The sequence below is a fragment of the Panthera onca genome, chromosome B3 (assembly GCF_046562875.1).
Source record: "Panthera onca isolate mPanOnc1 chromosome B3, mPanOnc1 haplotype 2, whole genome shotgun sequence".
Classification (NCBI taxonomy): domain Eukaryota; kingdom Metazoa; phylum Chordata; class Mammalia; order Carnivora; family Felidae; genus Panthera; species Panthera onca.
Window position 1 is genome coordinate 39501321 of NC_138344.1, and position 23182 is coordinate 39524502.

Consider the following 23182-nt stretch of genomic DNA (forward strand, 5'->3'; position numbering starts at 1 on the left):
CATCCTTGACTTATTTGGGCCCATTTCAATTTCAGGTACATCTACCAAGCAACCTTTCAGGGGATAAAAGAGTTAGCAGGAGTTAGTTGCTCAAAGTCTAGTGGAAAGTGGAATAATAAACATAGACTGGTACAAGATCAGAGTTGGCTTTAATGATCATCTCTGCCAGAGAACTCAGGAGAATCTTCACAGAGGAGGGACACCTTAGCTGGAGTTTGAAGAAAAAGATGTACTGAGCTGATGAAGGCAAAGGGGGCATCCTGAACAAATGGAACACCTATAGAAAAACAAATCTGGAACACAAAGGATGAGGGTAGCGGTGGGAGGGCCAGATGTTAGGTTAGAGCTTGGCAATGGCTGGAATAGGGCAGGCTTCATTTGAAGTGTGAAGAGCTAAAACTATTCTGCAGGTACCGGGAAGCCACTGAAGGAGGTGCATGTGAGAACAGTGGAGATACCAGTTGGGAGACTTTGTGTTCTGGGCAGTGGAGCCTCTGGAGTTGTGTAGTTTGGCTGAAATTAAGTGAGAGCTAATGAATTTACGTTTAGAAAGATAATACTGTGGCGTGTGGATTTGGAAAGGTAAGGGCATCCTGCAGTTCGAAGTCTACTGTGACATTCCTAAAGATGAGAGCCCAGAACAGGGCAGTGGCTGGGAATAGATAGGGTGGGGATCCATGCAAAAGATATTCAGGAGGTAGAATCAACAGTCTTTAGATATGGGAATAAAGGAAATGGAAGTGTCAAGAATGATCCCAGGTTTCTGAACTAGACTGCAGGGTGAAAGGTGATACTGTTGATTGAAAGAGAGAAAAGGATGCCTGGGTGGCTCAGTTGGTTGAATATACGACTCTTAATTTCAGCTCATGTCATAGTCTCATGGTTTGTGGGCTCAAGCCTCGTGTTGGACTCTGTGTTGACAGCACGGAGCCTGCTTGGGATCCTCTCTCCCTCCCTGCCACCTCAAAATAAATAAAACTTTAAAAAAAAATGAACAGAACAGAGGAGGAAGAGTAGGTTTGGGAAGACATCTTTTGTGCATTTCGAGTTTATGCCTATGAGATTTAAGTGGAGGTGCCTAGAGACAACTCCTGGAAGAGTTCTAGAGAGGGGGCAGAGTTGGATGTATAATTTTTAGTTATAAGCATATCACTGATAGTTAAAATGGTGAAAATGAGCATAAGCTTAGGTAGTGGTTTCACACATTTGATTTTTCGTATGCATTAAAAAAAAAACAAAACTTGTTTAAAAATTGTTTCCTGGGCCCCACTTAAAGATGGGGTAGGACTGATTCAGTAGGTCTGAATTCTGGCCTAAGAACTTACAATTTTAATATAACCCAAGTGATAACAGTCCAGGTGATCCATAACCACACTTTAAGAAGCCCTACCCTCAGGAAGCTGTGTAGTTAAGGCAAAAAAGGAGCCAAGGACCAAACCCCTAGGAAGGACTAACTGGTGGGGACAGTGGAAAGGGCACTGGCTAGTAAAGGAAAATGAGAAGGAATAGGCAGAAGGAAAAGGAGAAAACAGTGATGTCACAGAAACCAAAAAAATAGAGAGTCAAGAAGAAGGTACATTGTCTCATACACATGTAAGATACATGACCTACATACTCTGTCTTATACATATGTGCATGCATATATGCACATATATGCCTAGAAAAGAGTTTGACTAAATATACACCCTAGATGCTAGACCAAGAGTCAACAAGCTTTTTCAGTGAAGGGCAAGATAATAAATATTTTAGACTTTGCAGGTCATGTGCTCTCTGTTATAACTCCTATTAACTCTGCCATTATAGCACAGTACATAAATGAATGGGAATGACATATTCCAATAAAATTTTCTTCATGGACACCAAAATTTAAACTTCATACAATTTTTGTGTGTCATGAAATATTATTTTGATTTCCCCCAGCTACTTAAAAATATAAAAACCATTTGTAACTCAAAAAGAAGGCCATAGTTGGCCAGCTCTTGATCCAGGATGCAGGGACTGGTGTTTTAAAGCTTACACAGGGAAAGAGAATATGACTTTGCTTCCAAATAAGATAAAACTGAAAACTCTGAGTAAAGCTAGGAATGTGGAACGTCTACTCCCTTAGTGAGAGGATGACAAGAACCCATTGTTTCTACCTGCTTTTCCAGATATTATAAAAATTAAAGTCTCCTGGGGTGCCTGGATGGCTCAGTCGAGTAGCTGACTCTTGGTTTTGGCTCAGGTTCATGGGTTTGAGCCCTGCATTGGGCTCTGCACTGGGCTCTGTGCTGACAGCGCAGAGCCTGCTTGGGATTTTCTCCCTCTCTCTCTGTCTCTCTCTCTCTCTCTCTCTGCTCTTCCTCCTCCAAGTAAATAAATAAATAAGCAAATAAACTTAAAAAATTAAAAGTCTCATGAGTCATGCACCATGCAGATTGACACTCCCAATTCTGAAGTGGGGATCCCCAAAACCAAGCAATGCACTAACCCGTTTCTGAAGCAATGAAACCCATGGTGCAACCTCCGGAGTTAATATAATGGCAACACAGGGCATAAAGACTTGTGCAGAAAAACCATCCTCGCTGAAGATGAGTTCCTGATTTAAAGAAAAGCCTTTAAATTATATGAGCATTATATCTCCTTTGAATGGAGACCAACAGGAAGATTAGGATTGCCACCTTGAGAACTTAATGTGAAAGAGGCCACAGAATGTTGTAAATGACTAAAGAGTTTTAGGAAGGAGTGGAAATGAAGAGGAAAGAATCATTTGACGTCGACAGGACATTTTTTGTGGCTTTGTTAAGAGTAGCTTCAGTCGTGGTTAGACAGGAGGCAAGTTGAGGAATGAGTGAGAGATGAGGAAACGAAGATGACAAGTTTGCCACAAGAGGAGAGAAGTAAGGCAGTAATTGGAGAGCACCGGGTGCAAGAAGCCATGTGTATGTGTTAGGGTGAAGAGATTGCTCACCTCCTGGTCTCTGTAGCATTCCTGAATTTATTCTACCTTTTTGTTTGCACTGCTCTTGCCTTGGTCTGGTTTTCTTTTACCTTTCATTTAGATCAAAGGTCGGCTAACCAATGCCTGCTGGCCACACTAGCCCACTGCTTGTTTTGTAAATAAAGTTCTACTCTAAAGGTTTATTACATGGTCACATGCATTAATTGATGTTTATCGAGGACTGCTTTCCTGCTTCAGTGGCAGAGTTGAGTAGTTACAACAGAGACCATATAACCCACAGACTCTAAAATATTTACTGCCTGCCTTTTTGCAGGAAAAGTTTGTCAACCCCTGACCTAGACTTGTGACATTCTCACGCAGATACTTGTCAATGATCTAAGATGTAGTATTTAAGTTCCTTTCTAATCTAGTTTCCAATCTAGTCGTGCTTGGTTTGTTACACATGTTCTTTATTCAAATTGAACTGCTTTTTACTTTGCCCCATATTCATTTTTTTCTCCCTCAGGGTCTGTTCTCTTCAAATGAAGATAATAAGAGCTAACATTTTGTTGAATTTAACTTTGTACCAGGCACTCTGCTAGACAATGAAGTGCGTAATCTCCTTTAATTCTCGTGACAGTCTTATGAGGTTAGAATTGCCATTATGACAGCAAGTAATAATTGATAATAAAACTTACCTTAGTGGGTTGTTGAGAGAATTTATTGAGAGAATGTGCATAAAGCGACTGACACACAATAGATATATAAATGGTAGATCCTGCTGTTTTTATTGTTTTCCTTTTTTTAAAGTATAATGTACACTGTTAGTTTCAGGTGTACAATATAATGATTCAACAATTACATTACTCAGTGCTCATCATGATAAGTGTACTCTTAGTTCCCTTTATCTATTTCACCCATCCTCCCACCCATCTCCTATCTGGCAACCACCAGTTCTCTGTATTTAAGAGTCTGGGCTTTTTTGTTTTGCCTTTTTCTTTGTTCATTTGTTTCTGAAATTCCACACATGAGTGAAATCATATGGTGTTTGTCTTTCTCTGACTTATTTCACTTAGCATTATACCCTCTAGGTTCATCCATGTTGTTGCAGATGGCAAGATCTTTCTTTTTTATGGCTGAATAATAGTCCCTTGTGTGTGTGTATATATATATCACGTCTTCTTTATCCATTCATCTATCAAAGGATGTGAGTTGCTTCCATATCTTGGCTATTGTAAATAATGCTGCAAAAAACACAGGGGTACATATATCTTTTCAAATTAGCGTTTTCATTCTCTTTGGGTGAATACCGTAGTGGAATTGATGGATCATATGATAATTCTGTTTTTAGTTTTTTGAGGAACCTGCATACTGTTTTCCACAGTGGCTGCACTAATTTGTATTCCCACTAGCATTGCCCAAGGGTTTCTTTTTCTCCACATCCTAGCCAGCACTTGTTATTTTGTGTGTGTGTGTTAATTTTTTTTTTTTTTTATTGTAGACATTCTGACAGGTACAGAGTCAGCATATATAGCTGACTATATATATAGCATTGTGGTTCTTATTTGCGTTTCCCTGATGATTAGTGATATTGAGCATCTTTTCATGTGCCTGTTGGGCAGTTGTATGTCTTATTTGGAAAATTGTCTGTTCAAGTCCTCTGCCCATTTTTTAATTGGATTATTTGTTTTTCTGGTATTGCATTGTATAAGTTTTTTATATATTTTTAATATTAACCCCTTATCAGATATATCATTTGCAAATACCTTCTCTCATTCAGTAGGTTGCCTTTTTGTTTTGTTGATAGTTTCCTTTTCCATGCAAAAAGCTTTTTATTTTGGTGTACTCCCAATAGCTTAGTTTTGTTTTTGTTTACCTTGCCTGAGGAGACATACCTAGAAAAATATTTCTATGGCCTATGTCAAAGAAGTTGTTTTTATTTATTTATTTATTTATTTATTTATTTATTGTCACAGCAAGGCATGCAGACCAATACCATTGTTTATGCCTTTCCCTCCTACTTCTCATTCTGTTCCTAGAAACACCACTAACAACTTATAATTTGGGGATGGGTTTTTTTTTTTTATATTTATATTTCTAATTAATATACATATATAATTATTTCTTAACTTTTTTTTTTTCATTTTAAATGTCATATTTTTGACTTTTTAAGGTTCACTACTTAGCTCTCTTATCAACACCATCCCAACCCACCCCTCCAAGAAGCACATTTTCCCTTTCTGTATCCTTCTAGTGCGGTTATAGTGTTCTTGGTTGTTCCAGTGTGGTTATAGTGTTCTTGATTGTCCTTGTTAGACAATGTGTTAATTACACCTAAGCCATGTGGTGTATACCAAGTTACATTTTGTTTTGCAATTCCTTGTTCTCTGCCCCACTTTTTTTTTTTTTCTAGCAGGCAAATTAAATGTGCAGGTGACCCTTGAATAATATGGGGGTTATAGCTTTTAACTCCTCCAAAACTTAACTATTAAGAGCCTACTAATGACTAGAAGCGTTACTGATAACAAACAGTTAACACATATTTTGTATGTGTACTATATAATGTATTCTAGAGAAAAGAAAATGTTATTAAGAAAACCCTCAGGAAGAGAAAATACACTTACAGTACTTGTATTTATGGAAGAAATTCTGTGTGTAAGTGGACCCATTTCAACCCATGTTGTTCGGAGGTCAGCTGTATCCTAACATGAAAAGGAAGGCAATAATCAGAGAGATACTCCGATCTCTGAGGTTGCTCAGAGACTTCAGGAAATAACTGGGCAAGTAGGCTTTGGGGGCAGCCAGTGGCAGATGAGAGCAGTCCTCCCTCAGGGTTCTCATGGCCTTCCTCTCTACTTAGTTTTTCTTTGCTCCTTTTTTTGTGTACTTACTGCTAATTCCTACTTTCCTACCTTCCAGCTACATTCTTCCAGTATGTATTTTTGTCAGTTTTCTTTTTTATTCCCCTTAGTATAATTTCCCTTCCTCTTGTTTCATAAAGTGAATTGGTTGTTCTCGAGGCCTGTTGGAGAGCGGTCAGCCTTCTCATCTCTCCTCTGGCTCTCCTGTTTCATGACTCCTCCTGAGAAAAGGATACATGGGAAGTAGATGTTTGAAACCTTGCCTATTTGGCAATGTTCGTATTTCATCCCTTACACTCAGTTGATGGTTTTGTTGGAGTTATGGGTTTGGAATCACTTTCCCTTAGAGTTTTGAAGCATAGCTCTATTTTTCCTTTCTGGCTTCTAGTGTTGCTGTTAAGAGTCTAGTGCCATGCTGTCAGGGCTTTGATGCTCTGTTTTCTCTGCACTCCTGGAGGTGCTTCTTTGTGTCCCTTGTGTTCTGGATTTTCAGAATGATGTCCTTAGTTGTTGGTCTCCTCATTCATAGTGCTGGGCATTCAGTGGGCCCTTCCATCTAGCAATTCATGTTCTTCAGTTCTGGAAACATGAATTATGTCTTTGATTTTCCCCTCTCCGTATTCTCTCTTCTCCCTTTCTAGAACATCTGTTTATGATTTTTGTGTATAATTTTCTTCCACCCATTTTTCCATTTTTTTTCTAATTCCTGTAAGTTATCTTCAGTTTTACCTTGCAACTGTCTTTTTTTTTTTTTTTTTTTTTTTTTTTTTTTTGTTAATTCTGCTATCATATTTCTTATTTCTGAGAGTCTCCTGTTCTTTATTCATAAATGCAGTATTTTCTGTCTGCCAAGCCAGTTATCACATAAAGTCCCCAAACAATTAGAGGCAGTACAAGATAGACTTCAATCAGGTGTTGAAATGTTTGGTACTGATACTGGGCGCTATAGTAGAAAAGGGTCTAGAGAAAGTACCGTGTGCCAGGAAAACTTGGGACAGATCATGGAGAAGGTGGGATAGGATCAGGACCTAGAGTGTAAGTTTATGCGAGGAACAGTGGTGTTCAGTGGTAGAAAACCTGTTGCTTTTGCAGCCAGGCCCAGCTGGGTCACTGTGAAACCCGTGAAGGTCCAACCTGTCTAACCCTCAGTTTCCTCATCTTTAATGGGACTGATAATATCTACCCTGTAGGGTTGCTCTAAGGAGAGAAGGTCTATATGTAAAATGTTTGACACATAGTTGGAATTTAATAAATATTCTTTATTCTGTAAGTTCCTTGAATCCAGAAAAATATCTTCTCCGGTCACATTAGCAGGTGCTTGCTACATGGTGGGTCGACCATATAGCTCATGAGTGAATAAGTGAGTAAGGGAATAAATGAATGAGGAAAGGGGAGCACCCCAGGCAGAGGAAATAACAGAAATAGTGGCAGAGAAGTTGGAAATAAACATGTTACATGGAAAAAGACTGCTGGGACCTTGGCCTGGCTAAAAAAGTGTGTGTGTGTGTGTGTGTGTGTGTGTGTGTGTGTGTGTGTGTGTGTATATGTGTATGTATGTATATGTATATATGTGTGTATATATATATATATACATACACATACATACATATATACATACATACATACAAGTATTTACGGAAATAGGTCTGGAAAGCTGGACCAGTACTTCTGGAGGGGCTGGGAGGAGAAGGGACTGACAGGAGTTGTGGGGCCAGTATAAAACATTAAATTAATGACCAGATTGGGGTTAGAGAGCTTCTCACTCAGAGAAACTAGGCTAATTCCAGTTTCCAACATGAACATTTGGGCAAGGGAGTTAAACTCCCTGAACTTGGAGAAATGATCCCTGCTCTGTCTACCCCAGAAGGTGGTAATAATCAGCATAAAATGAGCCAGTAGATGTAAGTATGCTTTGTAAGTTTGTGGCAAAGTTTCATTGGCTCAGGAAGCAAATAGAAAAACAGAAATCCTTGTTTATTCACATGACTGAAAAACAACCTGGCTTTTAATCTTTGGAAACAAGAACTAATAAACTATGATGACCTGGGGTATGTTTCACCAAAAAATATTTTTTATGCTCTTTCTTTAATTTGGCTATATGTAATTTTCCTTTGGAATTTTCTCAGTGCCTAGACTGATGTCCAACCCACGAGCCATTAGATACTTGAGGATATTTAAATTTAATGAAGATAGTAAAATTTAAAATTCAGTTCCTCACTCTAGCCACAAGTCAAGTGTCCAATGGCCGTGTGGTCTAGTGACTGCCATTTGATCATTGTAGTAAATTCTGTTGGAGAGTGCTGGGCTTGACTATATAGAATTGTACTATGTATTTTTATATATTTTTTAAATACGTGCTTCAGTATCGTTGCATGTATTTGTATTATTCTCTCTGAACTCAATTTATAAAGCAGATAAGTGAAGCTTGTCTCTTTGAAAACATTAAGCTGTTTTGTTTTGCTTTTTTACCTACATGGGCCTCAGTTGATTGTTTATAGACTTCTACATCAGTGGCTTTCTATTGCAAACAGATTCCCTAACCTGAGGGAAGTTAATAGATTTTCTTAATTAGGGAAGTAACAGGATGTAGAAGATTGAATGATTCAAAGAGCTTTTAGCCTAATTGGAAATGTAATTGTATGTTTTGCCAGATATCATTTTAACAATGTCTTTTTCTTTTAAGATGCTAAAGAAAACCCTTATGGTGAAGATGACAATAAGAGCCCATTCCCCCTGCAGCCCAAAAACAAACGCAGTTATGCCCAGAATGTGACTGTCTGGATCAAACCCAGTGGCCTACAGGTAATACTACCATTCAAGTTGCTTTCCACTGGGGACAGGAGGAGGGATTCTTGCAAGCAGGCAGACCTTTGATTTGATTTTCCTTTCCTTTGATACTTAGTAATTCATTTACTTCTAATGTTTGTCATTATTTCCAAAAAAGAATTGAGGTGGCCTACGGTAAAACATGTATGCAGCAAAATCACTTCTTAGAAAATTTAGAGCAGTAAAAAACCTAGAGGAAGAGGAGAGAGAATTGTGCCAGGAACCCAAGGCAAATGATAATTATATTTGAGCAATTTGGCTCTGAGCTTCCTGCTACCAAGGTCAAAAAAGCAACATGTAGGATTATATGGTTTTTCTGGTCTGATAAAAGGAAGCATGTCGGTTCTAGAGAGATACATTTTCCTGGCATTGAATTTCAGTGTAAAATTTTTGACATAGTGAGGCATTGACATAATGGGTTTTTATCTTTAACAACAGTTTTGAGAAAGATATAAAAATCTCTATGGGGTTATTTCTTCTGTCCCCACAGTAGAACCCAAGCAATGGCATTACACTTTAATTCTACAAACACACTTTCTTGGGAAGCTAAGATGATACTGTCACAAGGTATGTTGCTTTCAGGCAATGTACTCAGTGATGCTTCTCCTTCCACTGACATATAGTCCTTTCTGCCTGTTTTTAAAAATCATTTTTGAACCTTTTTTCTCATTTGAGCACCATCTTCTTTTTCTTTGTTCCTCCAATGAATTCAACCTAAGCCAAATGAGAAGAGGCAGTTAGGCCACCTGACAAGGGAAATAGCTTTGGCTGATGGCACAGTTTATTTTAGCCCCCTCTCCGTGGAGACTGGACACGTCCTGTCGTGGCTAAGAGGGTAGGGGTTTTGTTGGAAAATCAGGTTCTCTCTTTCCTGCCATCCTTGACCCCAGCACTCCCCTGTCACAAAGATTGCTGATTTTTTTCTTAAATTACTTTTTATATTTTGTTTTGGTCTGGTTGTATATATTTTTTAAGTTTATTTATTTTGAGAGAGAGAGAGAGCAGGCAGAGGAGGGGCAGAGAGAAAGTGGGAGAGAGAGAATCCCAAGCAGGCTACACGCTGTCAGTGTAGAGCCCGATGTGGGGCTCATACTCATGAAACTGTGAGATCATGACCTGAGCCAAAACCACTTAACCTAACTGAGCCACCCAGGCACCCTTGGGTGAATTTTTTAATTGTGAAATACACATAACATAAAAGTTATCATTTAAGCCATTTTATTTATTTTTTTTTTTCTTTTTTTTTTCTTTTTTTTTTCTTTTTTTTATTTTTTAATATATGAAATTTACTGTCAAATTGGTTTCCATACAACACCCAGTGCTCATCCCAAAAGGTGCCCTCCTCAATACCCATCTCATTTAAGCCATTTTAAAGTAAACCATTCAGTGGCATTTAGTACAACCATAATGTTATACAACCATCATCACTGTGCAGCTCTAGAACATTTTCATCACCCCAAAAGGTAACCCTGTACCCATTAAGCAAGTCACTCTATATTCCTGACTTCCCCCAGCCCATGACAACCACTAATCTGCTTTTTGTCTCTATGGATTTGCCTAGTCTAGATATTTCATATAAATAGCCTCATATAATGTGTGGGTTTTTGTGTTTGGCTTCCTTCACTTAGCTTAATGTTTTCAGTGTTCATATATCTTGTAGCATGTATCAGTACTTCATTTCTTTTGATGATGGCTACATTTATCCATTCATTCAGTTGACAAACATTTGAATTGTTTGCACCTTTTGACTATTGTGAATAATGCTCCTGTGAATATTTGTCAGAATTTGTTTTCTTTTGTTGCTGTGCTGTTGTCATAACTAAGAAATCATTACCAATCTAAGGTCATGAGAGTTTACCCCTGTGTTTTCTTCCAAGAATTTTGTAGTTTTTCCTCTTACACTTAGGTCTCTGAAGCAGTTTGAGTTAATTTTTTTGTATATGGTGTGAAGCAAGGGTCCAGCTTCATTCTTCTACATGTGGATATCCAGTTGTCCTGGCACCATTTGTTGAAGAGACTATTATTCTTCTCCCCCAGGTCCTGGTGCCCTGGCCAAAAAGCAGCTGGCCATAGATATATGAGTTTACTGGGTTTGTTTTTGTGAGACAAGTTCATTTCTGTCACCAACGGGATTTATTATCAAACATTTTGAAGGAGGGAGGTGCTTTACTAATGTTGAACAGAATAGTGACATTAACTCACAAGAGATTCTCTGTTCCCATATTCATTTCTCTAAACATTTAGAGATATCCTTTTGTATTCTTACCCCTGTTACCACAGAATCCTTATGTTGAAATCTTTTTACCCTTGATAGACAGATGTACAGAAGATTTTAAGAAATGCAAGGAAACTACCTGAAAAAACACAGACATTCTATAAGGTAAGACTGTCAGAATTACAGTGGAAAAGGGTGGGCCCTGGGATGTGTGCCAAAAATAAATGGTTCACAGTAGTTATGAATGTGGGGTGGCAGAGTGAACATGGACAGGAATTAGAAATGTTTAGCTTATGCCTCAGTTTTTTCCTTGATAAAGTCAATAGAAATGATAGGTCCACTGCTGATCCAAAATCTAAGAAGTGGATGTGTTTAAATGGCCTGGTTCTGTGCAGAAGGGCTCCTCCGTATTGGTGCTGCTGTGAATGGCTGAGGGAAGGAGTTGCTGTGAATGGCTGAGGGAAGAACCTGTGGGTCAAAGCCCTTAACCCCTGTCACCACTCTCCTGTGAGTATCCAGCCAAAGCCCAGGCAGCCAGGATGACTTCCTGGGATGGTGATCTCCCAAAGCATTCTTTACCAGAGAAGCTGCTCTCAGGAATGACTATTAACATTGCACTTTTATGAGTTGCAAAAGGACGGCCCTCTGGAATCCTGTCTAGCTGAATCCAGAACAGTTGGTGGAGGGGATAAAGTTACAAGGAGGGGAGTTGAGGGGGTAATTTAAGTACACTCCTTGTTTCTCCCCTGTCCATCTGGTGTTTGGCCAAAATTAAATTAAGTGGCAGTGTGAGGTATGCCATGTTGTCACTTGTAGCCTAGCTACTAATATATTATGGTGCACATAACGTACCCCAGGCTAGCATCTCTTCCCGGAGAATATACGTGCTACTCTGTCTGGGTGTTACCTCATTACCTTCATGTCACTGGTGTCTTCAAACCTAATTGTGGCAAGGAAGAGCAACCTTAATCAGAGTTCAAACAGCTGCTCAGTCCACCATGCCCTCCCTCCCCATGAAGCTGAGCTCACACAGGCCCTTGATGACCACTATTTGGCTATAGTCCCTTTCTCCCCTACACACGATTGTCGGCCGTCTATCCAGATGGCACACTTTACTTTCACCTTCTTCTGAACTTTTCACCCATTCACAGATGATAGTAGAGAGGTGGTCAGAAAGCCCACTTCTTTTCTGGTTTTATATAATCCCACATACCAGATGTGGAAGGGCCTCTTTTTGTTGGGCAAGAGTCAGCCCCTCCTGTGGGCAAGGACGAGGTCATCCTTCTTATTTTATAAATGAGACCACTGAGACTTGGAGAGGCTACACAGCTTGCCTAGATTGCACTGCTAAGTGGTTTTAGAGGAACTTTGTATTTCTCTTGTTTCCATCCACTGCCCGGCCCTTCTTTTTATGGCAGTCTCTCAGGTCAGACTTCTTGAATCCTCCAGAGCCTCCCCTAAGCGTGTTGTTGTTCGGCCTGAGGCCCATCCAGAGAGGAGGCACCAGAGGGTTCAGAGCCCTCTGAGGTTTGAGGCATGCCTTTTCCACACCTGAGTAACAGGGGAAAGGTAATCCTCCTGAGAGTTACAAGTGAATGGTGTGTGACAAGGGTCTCTTCATGTTTGGTGTGAGCACTCAGTCTGCCAGCTTTCTGATTGCCTGTAGAGGACCTGGTTGTGTCATCACATTCTCTGGTTATTGGCATCTCTGTATGAGCATTTGTTCTCCTATAAAAATGCTCACTTAAGTTCGGAGATCAAGGAAAACTTATTCTAAGCTGAGCGTTTAGAAAGTACATGATAAGGAAAATGCATTTCAGGAACATTGGTTTTTTTGTTTTTGTTTTCTTTTTAATCTTGTTTCAGGAGCTAAACCGTTTACGAAAGGCCGCCCTGGCATTTGGTTTCCTGGACCTGCTTAAAGGGGTGGCTGACATGCTGGAAAGGGAGTGCACACTGCTGCCTGACACAGCGCACCCAGACGCTGCATTCCAGTTGACCCATGCTGCCCAGCAACTCAAGCTCGCCAGTACTGGCACCTCCGAGTATGCTGGGTATGAGCACAACATCACACCTTTGCACACAGACTTCTCCGGAAGCAGCACCGAAAGAATGTAAAGCCGACTTTGGGAGCCTTCCTTCTTTTGTCATTCCAGGTGAAAATGATTTAGGGTAAAAACTTTTTAGTTTGTTCACCTCTGCAGGAGCCACCCGAAGAACTCCGAGGCTGTCTCAGAAGCACCACTTGCTGGTTTCAGTGACTCTGCTAGAGTCTGAGGGAGGTTCCGAAGAGTGGCTGCCAGTTTGGGCTTTGACTTTAGCTTTTGGGGGCTGAGTCTTTAAGCCCAAAAAAACGCTGTTGCTCCCACAATGGGCACATCTCAGAAACTTAAAGGACTGTTGAGCACAGAGCTCTCTCCCACTTCCTCAGGAAATCTAACCAGCAAGGGCTCTCCAGCTTCCCGAAAGGCACCTTTTTCCTCTCCTCTCTCAACCATAAGGACACTTTCAGGCTCCTGTCCTTAGAATGAGTAGCCCAGACTGTCTGGGGCTTGCTAAATACAAGCCCAATACCTAATTAAGCTTCAGAACTTTCCTTAGAACTTGGGCAAAAACTTGGTGGCAACCCTTTGGTGCTTTTGGTATGTCTTGAGATACAGACTTTTAAGCGGCAACCGTAAATGTATAAAATGATTCCTGTTTCTTCAAGTTTTTTTTTTTTTTTAATGAAAATAAAATACTTGATTTTCTATGAAATGGATTCACTGGGAAGCTAATGGGTCTTTGCCTTTTGGTCTGTCCTACCACCTGTGTATAATTTCGGCTTCCTAAGCGGCACAGGTTCATAAGTCCCCAGAGTTCCTTGGGTTCCATATGGACTTCCTTGTTTCTGACATTGGTTAGGTCTCTGCCTAAGCCAGGTTCCACCCGTGGATTCTGACGGATCACTGTGGTCAGTTACAGTACCTTTTCATTAGCTAGCTTCATGATATTAGGCAAGTCACATAACTTCACTAAGCTTTGTTTATGTCATCGATACTTTTCAAATTGTTCTGTGGACTTCCTAAGGTATTACTCCCTCCCTCGGGCTTTAACCCGAGCAACCATTTTAACATGCTATATAATGTTTTCCCTGAACAAAGGACTTATCATTAACAACTTGAAAACCTATCAGACTAAATGATCTTTAAACACAAGTTATTAGGATTTTGATTGTAAATGTTTAATAGAAATACACAATCTTTTGCTTTCTCAGACAGCAATAAAGGAGTTTTAACAATCACTAAGAATACAGGATTCTGCCACAAAGATGCAGCATATACTGCAAAGCTGATCTGTCCAAATAAACATAGAAAGTCAATTGAAAGAACAACGGAAGTTAACACAAACAAGTGTTGACAGAAGTTACAGACATGCAAAATACCCCTCAGTGCAGTGAACTTATAAAAATCAGCCAGCCTATGCTAATCAGATGTTTTTAGGTCAAACCAAGTTTCCATATTGGACTCAGAGAAACAGCATAACTCACTGAGTCCCCCTTTCCCAAGAACAGTAGGAATGGCAGAACAGAAAGAGCTATCATGCTCTTAAATTCTTTAATACAAGCATTACTTCTAACATATTTTACTTGGTTAACTTGGAATGTATTAGAGGAAACAATGTTTTTGACAATGACCAAACTTTACAACGTCTGGATTTTCCTCAGTTCCTCTGTTGGTGGGTTTCCTGCCAGGAAGCTTTGTTGAGCTTCTCCAGCCAAAGTTCTCACTCTGTTTTTACCGTCTGACGGCAGACAGGTGAAACCAAAGAATAAAGCAGGTGTTTTTGAGGTCAGTTCTACCAGTCACTCTGACAGGTACACGAGTAAATGGACTCAGCCAGTGCGGAGGATGATAGCAAGGTTTTTTATGTATGTGCACAGCCTGAGGCCATTTTGTAGGTCTGTTTTGTCTGCTCCCAGGTTGCCACAGGCTGCACTGCCAGCCGCTGTCTTACTGCCAGTTTCACCCTCTGACACCCTGTAGCCATTTGGGTTTGGAACTCTTATAATCTCATTGTTTTCTAACTAATGTTTCATCTTTCTCTAGTGTTGAAAATAGTTCTGATTTAGCCAGGAATGAAGTAAGTGATCATGGTGTTCCAAGGTTCTGACCGGTTTCTCCCAAATCCTTCCATGCCTCTCCCGTGCACACACACAGGTAAGCACGTAGCAGGTGGTGTTAGAGGCCAAAAGATTCAGAGGTAATAGGTGTTCTCTAGCTCCACTCAGACTCGGAAATGTTTTATCAATGACTGAGTTGAACTTGATTTTCCAAAAATCAATGCCACCCCACTTAACAAGCAACTCCTTGGATACAGAATATATCCAAGGTCCTGCCTGAGTCACTTTCACAGCCCCCTGTAGAGGCAACAGTGGTTTTTTTCTTACAAGCAACAGCTGAAAAGAACAATTCCCAGCTATAAGAATGGCCAGTACCTGGTAGGGTTAGGGCACTGAAGAAATATCTCTGGCCCATGTGAGAGTGACAGGACAAGGAGTGTGTGGGGGTAGGGCTGAGTCTTTTGCGGTCATTAATGGAACACACAAGAACAAACCTGTCCTCAGATACCAGGAACCCATGTCATGCAAGTACTACACTAAGATAGTTCGGTAAATTCAGGAATGTTATGGGGGAAAAGGGAAGATAGCTTCACTGAGAATTTAATCATTTAACTTTAAAAAAACTTTTACATCAGTACAAGAAGGTAAAACTGTAAGAATTATAGATTAGGCTCAAACTGGCAAGGAATCCTCTCAATCTTTGTTTTCAGTGGACCTTTTTCTTTTTTTGTCCATAGCGCCGCCTGCGCTGTTTATAAAGGTGACGAAAATTTATGTACAACCCTGAAAAAGAAAAGAAGCCAGTGAGAAAAGGGAATCTTGGTCTGTATTTATAACCAGAAGCTCTTGGGGCAAAGACAGTCTCTAGATGTCTGCCTATCCTATCCACCAGCACTGTGCTCACTGTAGGTGCTCAGAAATTACAGCTTTGAACCAAGTTATTATCAATGCACTGGAGACCCTTCATTTTTTCCCCAGAGGGTTTATAATTTAACTTCCCTCCCATATTCTAATATGAAAATTTTCAAACATGCTGCAAGATTAAAATACTGTACAGGGAACACCACCTAGGTTTAAACTTTAAGTTTTTATTATATTCGTCTGAGCACATGCCCACTCCCACCTCATCTTTGATGTATTTCACTGAAAGTAGCAGACATCAGTATACTTCACCCCGAAACATTCCATCAATTAGAGTTCAGTTTTCTTTTTTTCTTCCTTTTAAGGTAAGATTTACACAAAATTAAATATACAAACCTTAAGTATAAAAACAGCCCTATTTTTAGTTCAACTTTTAATATAATAATGTGTATTAAGCACTAGTCTAAAAGGTATGAAATGCTTTTCTAGGAAGTAAATTCGAAAACGCAGGATTTCAGAGTCAGAAAAAACTTTCCAATCCTACTTGACTACTAACTAGTTCTATGGCTTAGCCTCACCTCAGTTTCCTCGTTGTACAAGGTTAAAAACACCTATTTTACAGGATTACTAAGCATGTGTATTTGGAAAAGCACCTTGATCTATATGCAAATGTAACTGTAGTACTGCTTCTAAATTATGCAAATTTGAGATTTCATTCTGACAAATAAGAACCACATTATTCATTGCAAGCAAACTAAATAGGAGTATAAAACCTTGTAAATTAGAGTGTATAACAATATAACCTGAAGAAAAGCCACTAAAGTTAATGCACATTAAAATACTTCTACTCTTCTAACTTTTCTAGTAAAGTATTTTAAGGGTCTTTCCAATACTTCTTCCTCTTTTAACACTTTCAGTATCATGCCTCATGGAGCCTAGTTGCAGTAAACCAGATTTATTTATCCAGTAATAGGGATAAAGAATTTTTTTAATGAGTGCATCTTCCAAATTGAAGCTTACTCCCTTCAAGGGCTAAACATTTTAACATTTCTGCCTAGAAATCTTTCTAAAATAAATGATACCCTCTCTGAAATAGGAAAGGAGAAATTGCATAAAATTTAACCTTTGGCAAATGATCTACACCCATACTGTGCTTCTGCCACGTGCTGATACCTGGAGGCCCTCCTAAAGGGTATGTGATCAGTACTAACTGATCAAGACCACTGAGCTTTTGGGGTTCTCGGGTTTACTTTTTGTGGTCTTCCTCTCACTGTGGTAACCACCACGATGGTCCCCAGTGATCCTACCTTCTGGGATCTCATACCCTTGTGTATCCCCTCCTGTCCTCTACTAGGTTGGTCTGTGTAGCCAACAGAATATGGCAGAAGTGATGGTATGTCACTTCTGAGACAAATGAGTCAAATCAACATGGTGTATACCTTACTTAACTTTACGCAATGTTATATGTCAAATGTATTTCAATAAAAAATAGATAAAATTTAAAAACAAAAAAGAGTGTGGCTTCTGCCTCTCAGACCACTTGTTCTGGGGGAAAGCCATGCCACGAGCAGCCGCATGGAGATGTACTGTGGCAAGAAACTGAAGCCTCCTGTCTACAGCTACACGTGTGAGCTTGGAGCAGATCCTCCAGCCCCAGTCAAGTCTGCAGAAACTGCAGTCCCCACTGGGCTGACAGACTGACTGAACCCTCAGGAGGGACCCTGAGCCGCCCAGCTAGACTGCTTTCTGACCCTCAGAAACACTGTGAGATAACAAACGTTTGCTTAAGCAACGTTTGCTTAGTCTTAAGCAACTAAGTTTTGGGGTAATTTGTTACACAGCAATAGATAACTAACATAGTATCTGCTCTCATATCCTGTTGCTAGAAGAGCAGACAGCCATACTTATTTAGGGCCACCTTAAGCTTTTTGAGAACTAAAACAGAAATATATAGATTAAAATGCATTAGAACTTTATCTAAAGTAAACAGTCCTTACAGTTAGGAAGACTTTTAAATTTCTCATATTTTCAATAATTCGGTTTGCTTCTTTTAATTCTTAGTTTTTATGAATTAAGGCAAGAATTTATGATTTTATATAAAAGTAAATTAATATATAAGCAGGTTTTACATAAGGAACAGGGTGGGGGCTAAGGGAGCTTTCCTATTGTTAAGTAGAAGGCTTTATGACATCTCTTGGCTGCTCAGAAGCCTTTACTGCCTTCTTCCTTCCTTGCTGCCGGTGGTATTACCACCTCTGTGAACTCTAGATAAGGAATGTGTCAGTGAAATTATTAAAATGAGCTTCTTAAAAGAGTTTCTTACATTGTTTTAAACATGAAATATGGTGAACTCCCAATGACCAAGAAGATAACCCCTGGAGATTTGGAAGATACACGTAGCATATTCTTGTGGGTCCGTTTCATACAAGTAATGTTTTTCTAATAAGGACTTGGAAAACTTTGAATCATTTAATTCTACTCTCTAAGAAGTGACTGGAAAAAGTCTATTACAGAGCCAATACTTACCTAAAAATAATATTATGAGATAAATCTGAAGAAAAAAGGAAAATCTAACTTTGATTTTCACTGGATATGGCAATGTGAAACTGAATCTTCCTGTTTCATTGAATACTGGAATGGACTGGATCACTGAGACAGCTGAGAGCAGAAATAACTTGTCAGAAACAAATGAAATACAGTCCCATCTAGCCTCCTTAATACAGAGGGCTCGTGCCTCTTCCGTTCCCCACCCCCCTAGTTTTCACGTGATAACCCTCCACGCTGACAAAAGGAAGATGAATGAAGAGAACAGTCATTTTGATAGCACTGAGATTCAGTCTTCTCTAAAATGGAGAGAAAAAGCCCTACTTGACCCACCCACTAGGTGTGTGGTGGATAAAATGAAGTTGTCGCTAAGAACCTGCTTTGGAAAATTTTAAATACCGTATAAATAGGAAGCATACAATACATGAACACCCAGCTTCCAAACTTTACAAAAACGAGCTACTTCCCTGAAACAGTCTGGGTACCATGAGTACTATGGAAGGAAGCCACGAGAAAGAAATTCTTAAAAAGTCTAACACCCATATATCAGACTAAGGCTGGCACAGGAAGAAAGAAAGTTTAGCTATCTTTTAGCTTAGCTATCTTTAGAACTAAGCTTATAAAACCCAGTGTTCTTGAAAGTACCTTCTGCCAAACATCCCAGAGGATACAAGGGTATCCACACAGTGTAACGAAGCCATGTAAGCACCTTCCAATCCATGTCAATGCAGGAAAGCATGTAGAAGGGGTACCTATTGAAAATAAGGAATTCAGATGTGAAAAGCCACTTCAGGTCCTGAATGCAACCCTAGAACATCATTCAAGAAGAATCATTTCACAATTAGCCACACATGGCTTCTTCAGAACAGAATTCTAATCGTGGGCTCTCTACCCACAAACTCCCATCACACCCCTCCTCCAATTTTCAGTGGATGTGAACTCTGATGGCAGACTAAGTTTAGGTCCTAAGACAACCTTCTTTGGAATAGTTCAGTACATGGAGTGAATGCTCAGAAGCTCTTTGGCTTCATTCCTAGTTCTAAGTTCCAAGAGGTAAAGATGACCAACACTGTGACAATTTATCCCTGGATCAACGAATGTCATCAAAATTTCAGTATACAAAAGACCCCTAATCTAGAGTCAGACACTCTATTTAAAACACAAGGGGCACCTGGGTGGCTCAGCCAGTTAAGCAGCTGACTTCAACTTGGGTCATGATCTCATGGTTCGTGAGTTTGAGCCCCGCATCAGACTCTGTGCTGGCAGCTCAGAGTCTGGAGCCTGCTTCAGGTTCCGTGTCTCCCTCTCTCTCTGCCCCTCCCCAGCTTGCACTCTATCTCTCTCAAAAAATAAGCATTAAAAAAAATTTTTTTTGATAAGAGATAACACAAAAGAATTTTTAACAGAGTTAATATTAAGTACTTATAATCTCTTTCACGTTTGTATTAGCAGATTTAAGAGGATATACGGGATACTATGGGACCAGACCACTGTTAAGATAAATCTAGGATTGCTAACTACTTCTCCCTCTCAACTATTAAGTTTGCAAAATACTAGAGCTCAGGAGTCAATGTGCAAAATCCTTTCTCCACCTGACTGAAAAAGAAATGGAATATGTATGGTCTGGTAGATAAGAACACCTCTACTATTAATGGATATATTTTTTAAAGATATTTTTTTCTATGACAGTTGAGAATGGAAGAATCATAGAAGGCTGATTCAAATTTCAGTAATCTTGTAGTAAAAGATTTCTATCATTCCTTCTAGAAGGCTGGTATTCACTGTTTCCATCCAGCCTGACTACTCCTTCAACCCCATGTTTCTTCAGCTTTTTCAAAAATATTTCCATGTGGATGAGTCCTCTCTTTCCAACAAGACAGCAAGAAGGGTAACACAGGTCTTTCATTTCTCCAGATCTCTCCTCCCTCTGTTCTCCAGTGCCTACACTGGTATTATGATTGCTTTAAAAAAACAAAACAAAACTGTGTGTCTCCTTTGCAGAGCTCACAGATTCAGCTAGAACTCTCCACATAGGTGGAACCTTAATTTCAAACCAAATGAGACTCGGAATAAAACAACTCCCTCCAGAAGAGAGCTGTTCCAGAGAAAGGAGAAGCATTCAAACAACCATGCTGGCATTTCTACCCACCTGAAGATTTCAACTGCGCTCCATGTATAAAACACAAAGAAAACCACAGCTTTGTTTTGCATTTCTTCCATGGTGCCAAAGATGATAAACAAAATGAAATTTCTTCCAAGAAGCTATTAAAAGAACCCAGAAGAGAGAAAAAAAGTTTAAAAATATATTCTACAAAAACTATATAAAAGTGTCACCCAAAACCAAGCCCCACTAAATTCAGGGTAAATAGGAAAAGACTGAGCTCAGCTAGTTTAATTCTCTGTTCCAGCTTTGGAACAAGTATCCAAATCAGTCTTTCTGACTGTGTGCATGTGTGTAAATACATATCATCACGAATAGTTCAAACACGGTTTAAAGACTACTGCCAAATGGACATCCGTGTCTGCGTAACCCAAGAACAAGAACATCAACATTGTGGGGGCGCCTGGGTGGCTCAGTCGGTTAGGCGGCCGACTTCACTTCAGGTCATGATCTTGCAGTCTGTGGGTTCGAGCCCCATGTCGGGCTCTGTGCTGGCAGCTCGGAGCCTGGAGCCTGCTTCCGATTCTGTGTCTCCCTCTCTCTCTGCCCCTCCCCTGCTTGCTCTCTGTCTCTTGTCAAATAATAAACATTAAAGAAAAAAAAATTTTTAGAACATCACCAGTGTGGCAGCCCCTCATAAGTAACTACTATCTTGTCTCTCTAGAGGTTTACTAGTTATGTACAAATTTCTAAACAGTACACCGTTTCACTTTGCCTGTTTTTAAACCTTAAGAAACAGAATGTATTATTCTGTGACTTCTTACTCCATGTTTTGTTTCCGAGATTCGTCCGTGCTAGTGCGCATGGCACTGTCCGACTCCAGGAGGTTTTACTCACACTGCATTCTATGTGACTGGCACTCCCTGGGGCCATGCATTATGACAACAACTCAATCTGTCCCTTCCATCTTGCCCTAGAAATGCTATCCTCATTCTTATCACAGTAGTCCTTGATGTACAAAAAATATTATTCCATATTAGTGGGTCACTTTGTATCCTCTTTTATTTTTTAGACTGAACAAAACAGCCTCTCTCTGAGAACAGAAAACCTAGAAATAATAAGGCCACTGTATTAACACACTTTACCATGCAATGGATACTCTCAGAATGCCGGAGCAGGTGTACCATAAAAGAATAGAAGTATAAAAACAGTACACCAGGGGTGCCTGGGTGGCTCTGTTGGTTAAGTGGTCAAGTTTGCTCAGGTCATGATCTCGAGGTTTGTGAGTTCGAGCCCTGTGTCGGGCTCTGTGCTGACAGCTCAGAGCCTGGAGCCTGCTTTGGATTCTGTGTCTCCCTCTCTCCCTGCCTCTCCCTCTCTCTTGCTTTGTCTCTCTCAAAAATGGATAAACAGGGGCGCCTGGGTGGCTCAGTCGGTTGAGCGTCCGACTTCAGCTCAGGTCACGATCTCGCGGTCTGTGAGTTCGAGCCCCGCGTTGGGCTCTGGGCTGATGGCTCAGAGCCTGAAGCCTGCTTCCGATTCTGTGTCTCCCTCTCTCTCTGCCCCTCCCCCATTCATGCTCTGTCTCTCTCTGTCTCAAAAATAAACATTAAAAAAAAAAAATTAAAAAAAAATGGATAAACAAACAAAAAAAAATTTAAAAAAAAACCAGAAAAACAAACAACAGTACTCTGGAAAAGACTAACCAACCATCACCTGGTTCCCCCCGACTCCAGGTGGGGGGTATTTGATAGTATACAATCACATAGGTAGGTAATAGGGCAAAGAAATTAAAAGACTTTGATGTCCTATTCCTGATAGCAATCTTCCAAATGTTAGGAAATAACACAGATGTATGGTGAGGGGGAGAATCCCCACACAAATCAAAAATGTTACCTTCATATATGGAAGAAGGTCCAAAGTGAAAAGATCTCCTAGGATCACACTGCCTTCACCTACCCAAGATGGGAGGAGACTAAGCATGTCTCTACCTGAGAAGACTGTGGGTGAGGTCTTTCTGCTCCTGCTTGAAAGTCAAGTTTTGCTAGTTTTAAAGCCCTTTTTATCACTTTATAATTTCATGAAGATATTATAAACAAGCAAACAAAAAAAAACACAGATCTGAAATGGCAAAAGTCTACTTTGGAAATTATCCCTGTGGCTTACAGTTTTCCTCTTTTTTCAGATAAAAACAATGCTATTGTGTAAAGAGATTTTTACTGAGACTTCTCAGCAAATTGTGGTGTACCTACTAAATTCTGAAATCTTTCATTCCCCACCCTAGAAATCAATTACTCAATACCTGGATAAGACAAGGTATCACTGGTGACTTAATGACTCCAATTGCTGCATTGATAGTTTCCACAACTGACAGCATCTGGCAGAAATACATCATGTCGGCCAAGGTGTGGAACGTGTCATAGAAGGACTCTAAGGGACAAATATACATTAAGGGTAAATCAAATGACAAATTCCAACAGAATTATTTCTCCAACTAGATACCTCCTTACAAGAAAGGAATTTAAGGAAAAGTAAAATAAACAGCCCCTCAGATTCGAGCTTAGTATCCAAACAAAGCTGGCGGGAAACAGGCCTGTGGAGTCATAAATAGTAAACTCTACTGGTTAGCAGAGAGTTAAAACACATAAACCCTGTATGTCCTCATTTTAAAAGGCAAGAAAAAAAGTATACCTATACTTCATTCAGTTATTATAAGCTGAAAAGTCTATGTATCAGGAACAGTGGCTAAGTC

At 39.9% G+C, this 23182-nt stretch overlaps 2 protein-coding genes across 3 annotated transcripts in view; one reads left to right on the forward strand and one right to left on the reverse strand.

Annotated features, from left to right (window-relative positions):
- INTS14 (integrator complex subunit 14) overlaps positions 1-14273 on the forward strand; it is a 31347-nt gene extending 17074 nt beyond the window's left edge. For both annotated transcript variants that reach the window (XM_060618237.3, XM_060618235.3), the window contains exons 10-12: positions 8465-8583; positions 10922-10987; positions 12689-14273. In XM_060618237.3, coding sequence (XP_060474220.1) covers positions 8465-8583; positions 10922-10987; positions 12689-12940 — 437 coding nt within the window. In that variant the 3' untranslated portion in view covers positions 12941-14273. The remainder of the gene's footprint in view (positions 1-8464; positions 8584-10921; positions 10988-12688) is intronic.
- Positions 14021-23182, reverse strand: part of HACD3 (3-hydroxyacyl-CoA dehydratase 3) — a 38622-nt gene continuing 29460 nt past the window's right edge. Inside the window, exons 7-11 of the mRNA XM_060618238.3 lie at positions 22733-22860; positions 20479-20591; positions 18975-19081; positions 18312-18443; positions 14021-15707 (exon numbers count right to left, since the gene is read on the reverse strand). Of these exons, the coding sequence (XP_060474221.1) occupies positions 15631-15707; positions 18312-18443; positions 18975-19081; positions 20479-20591; positions 22733-22860 (557 nt within the window). The 3' untranslated portion in view covers positions 14021-15630. The remainder of the gene's footprint in view (positions 15708-18311; positions 18444-18974; positions 19082-20478; positions 20592-22732; positions 22861-23182) is intronic.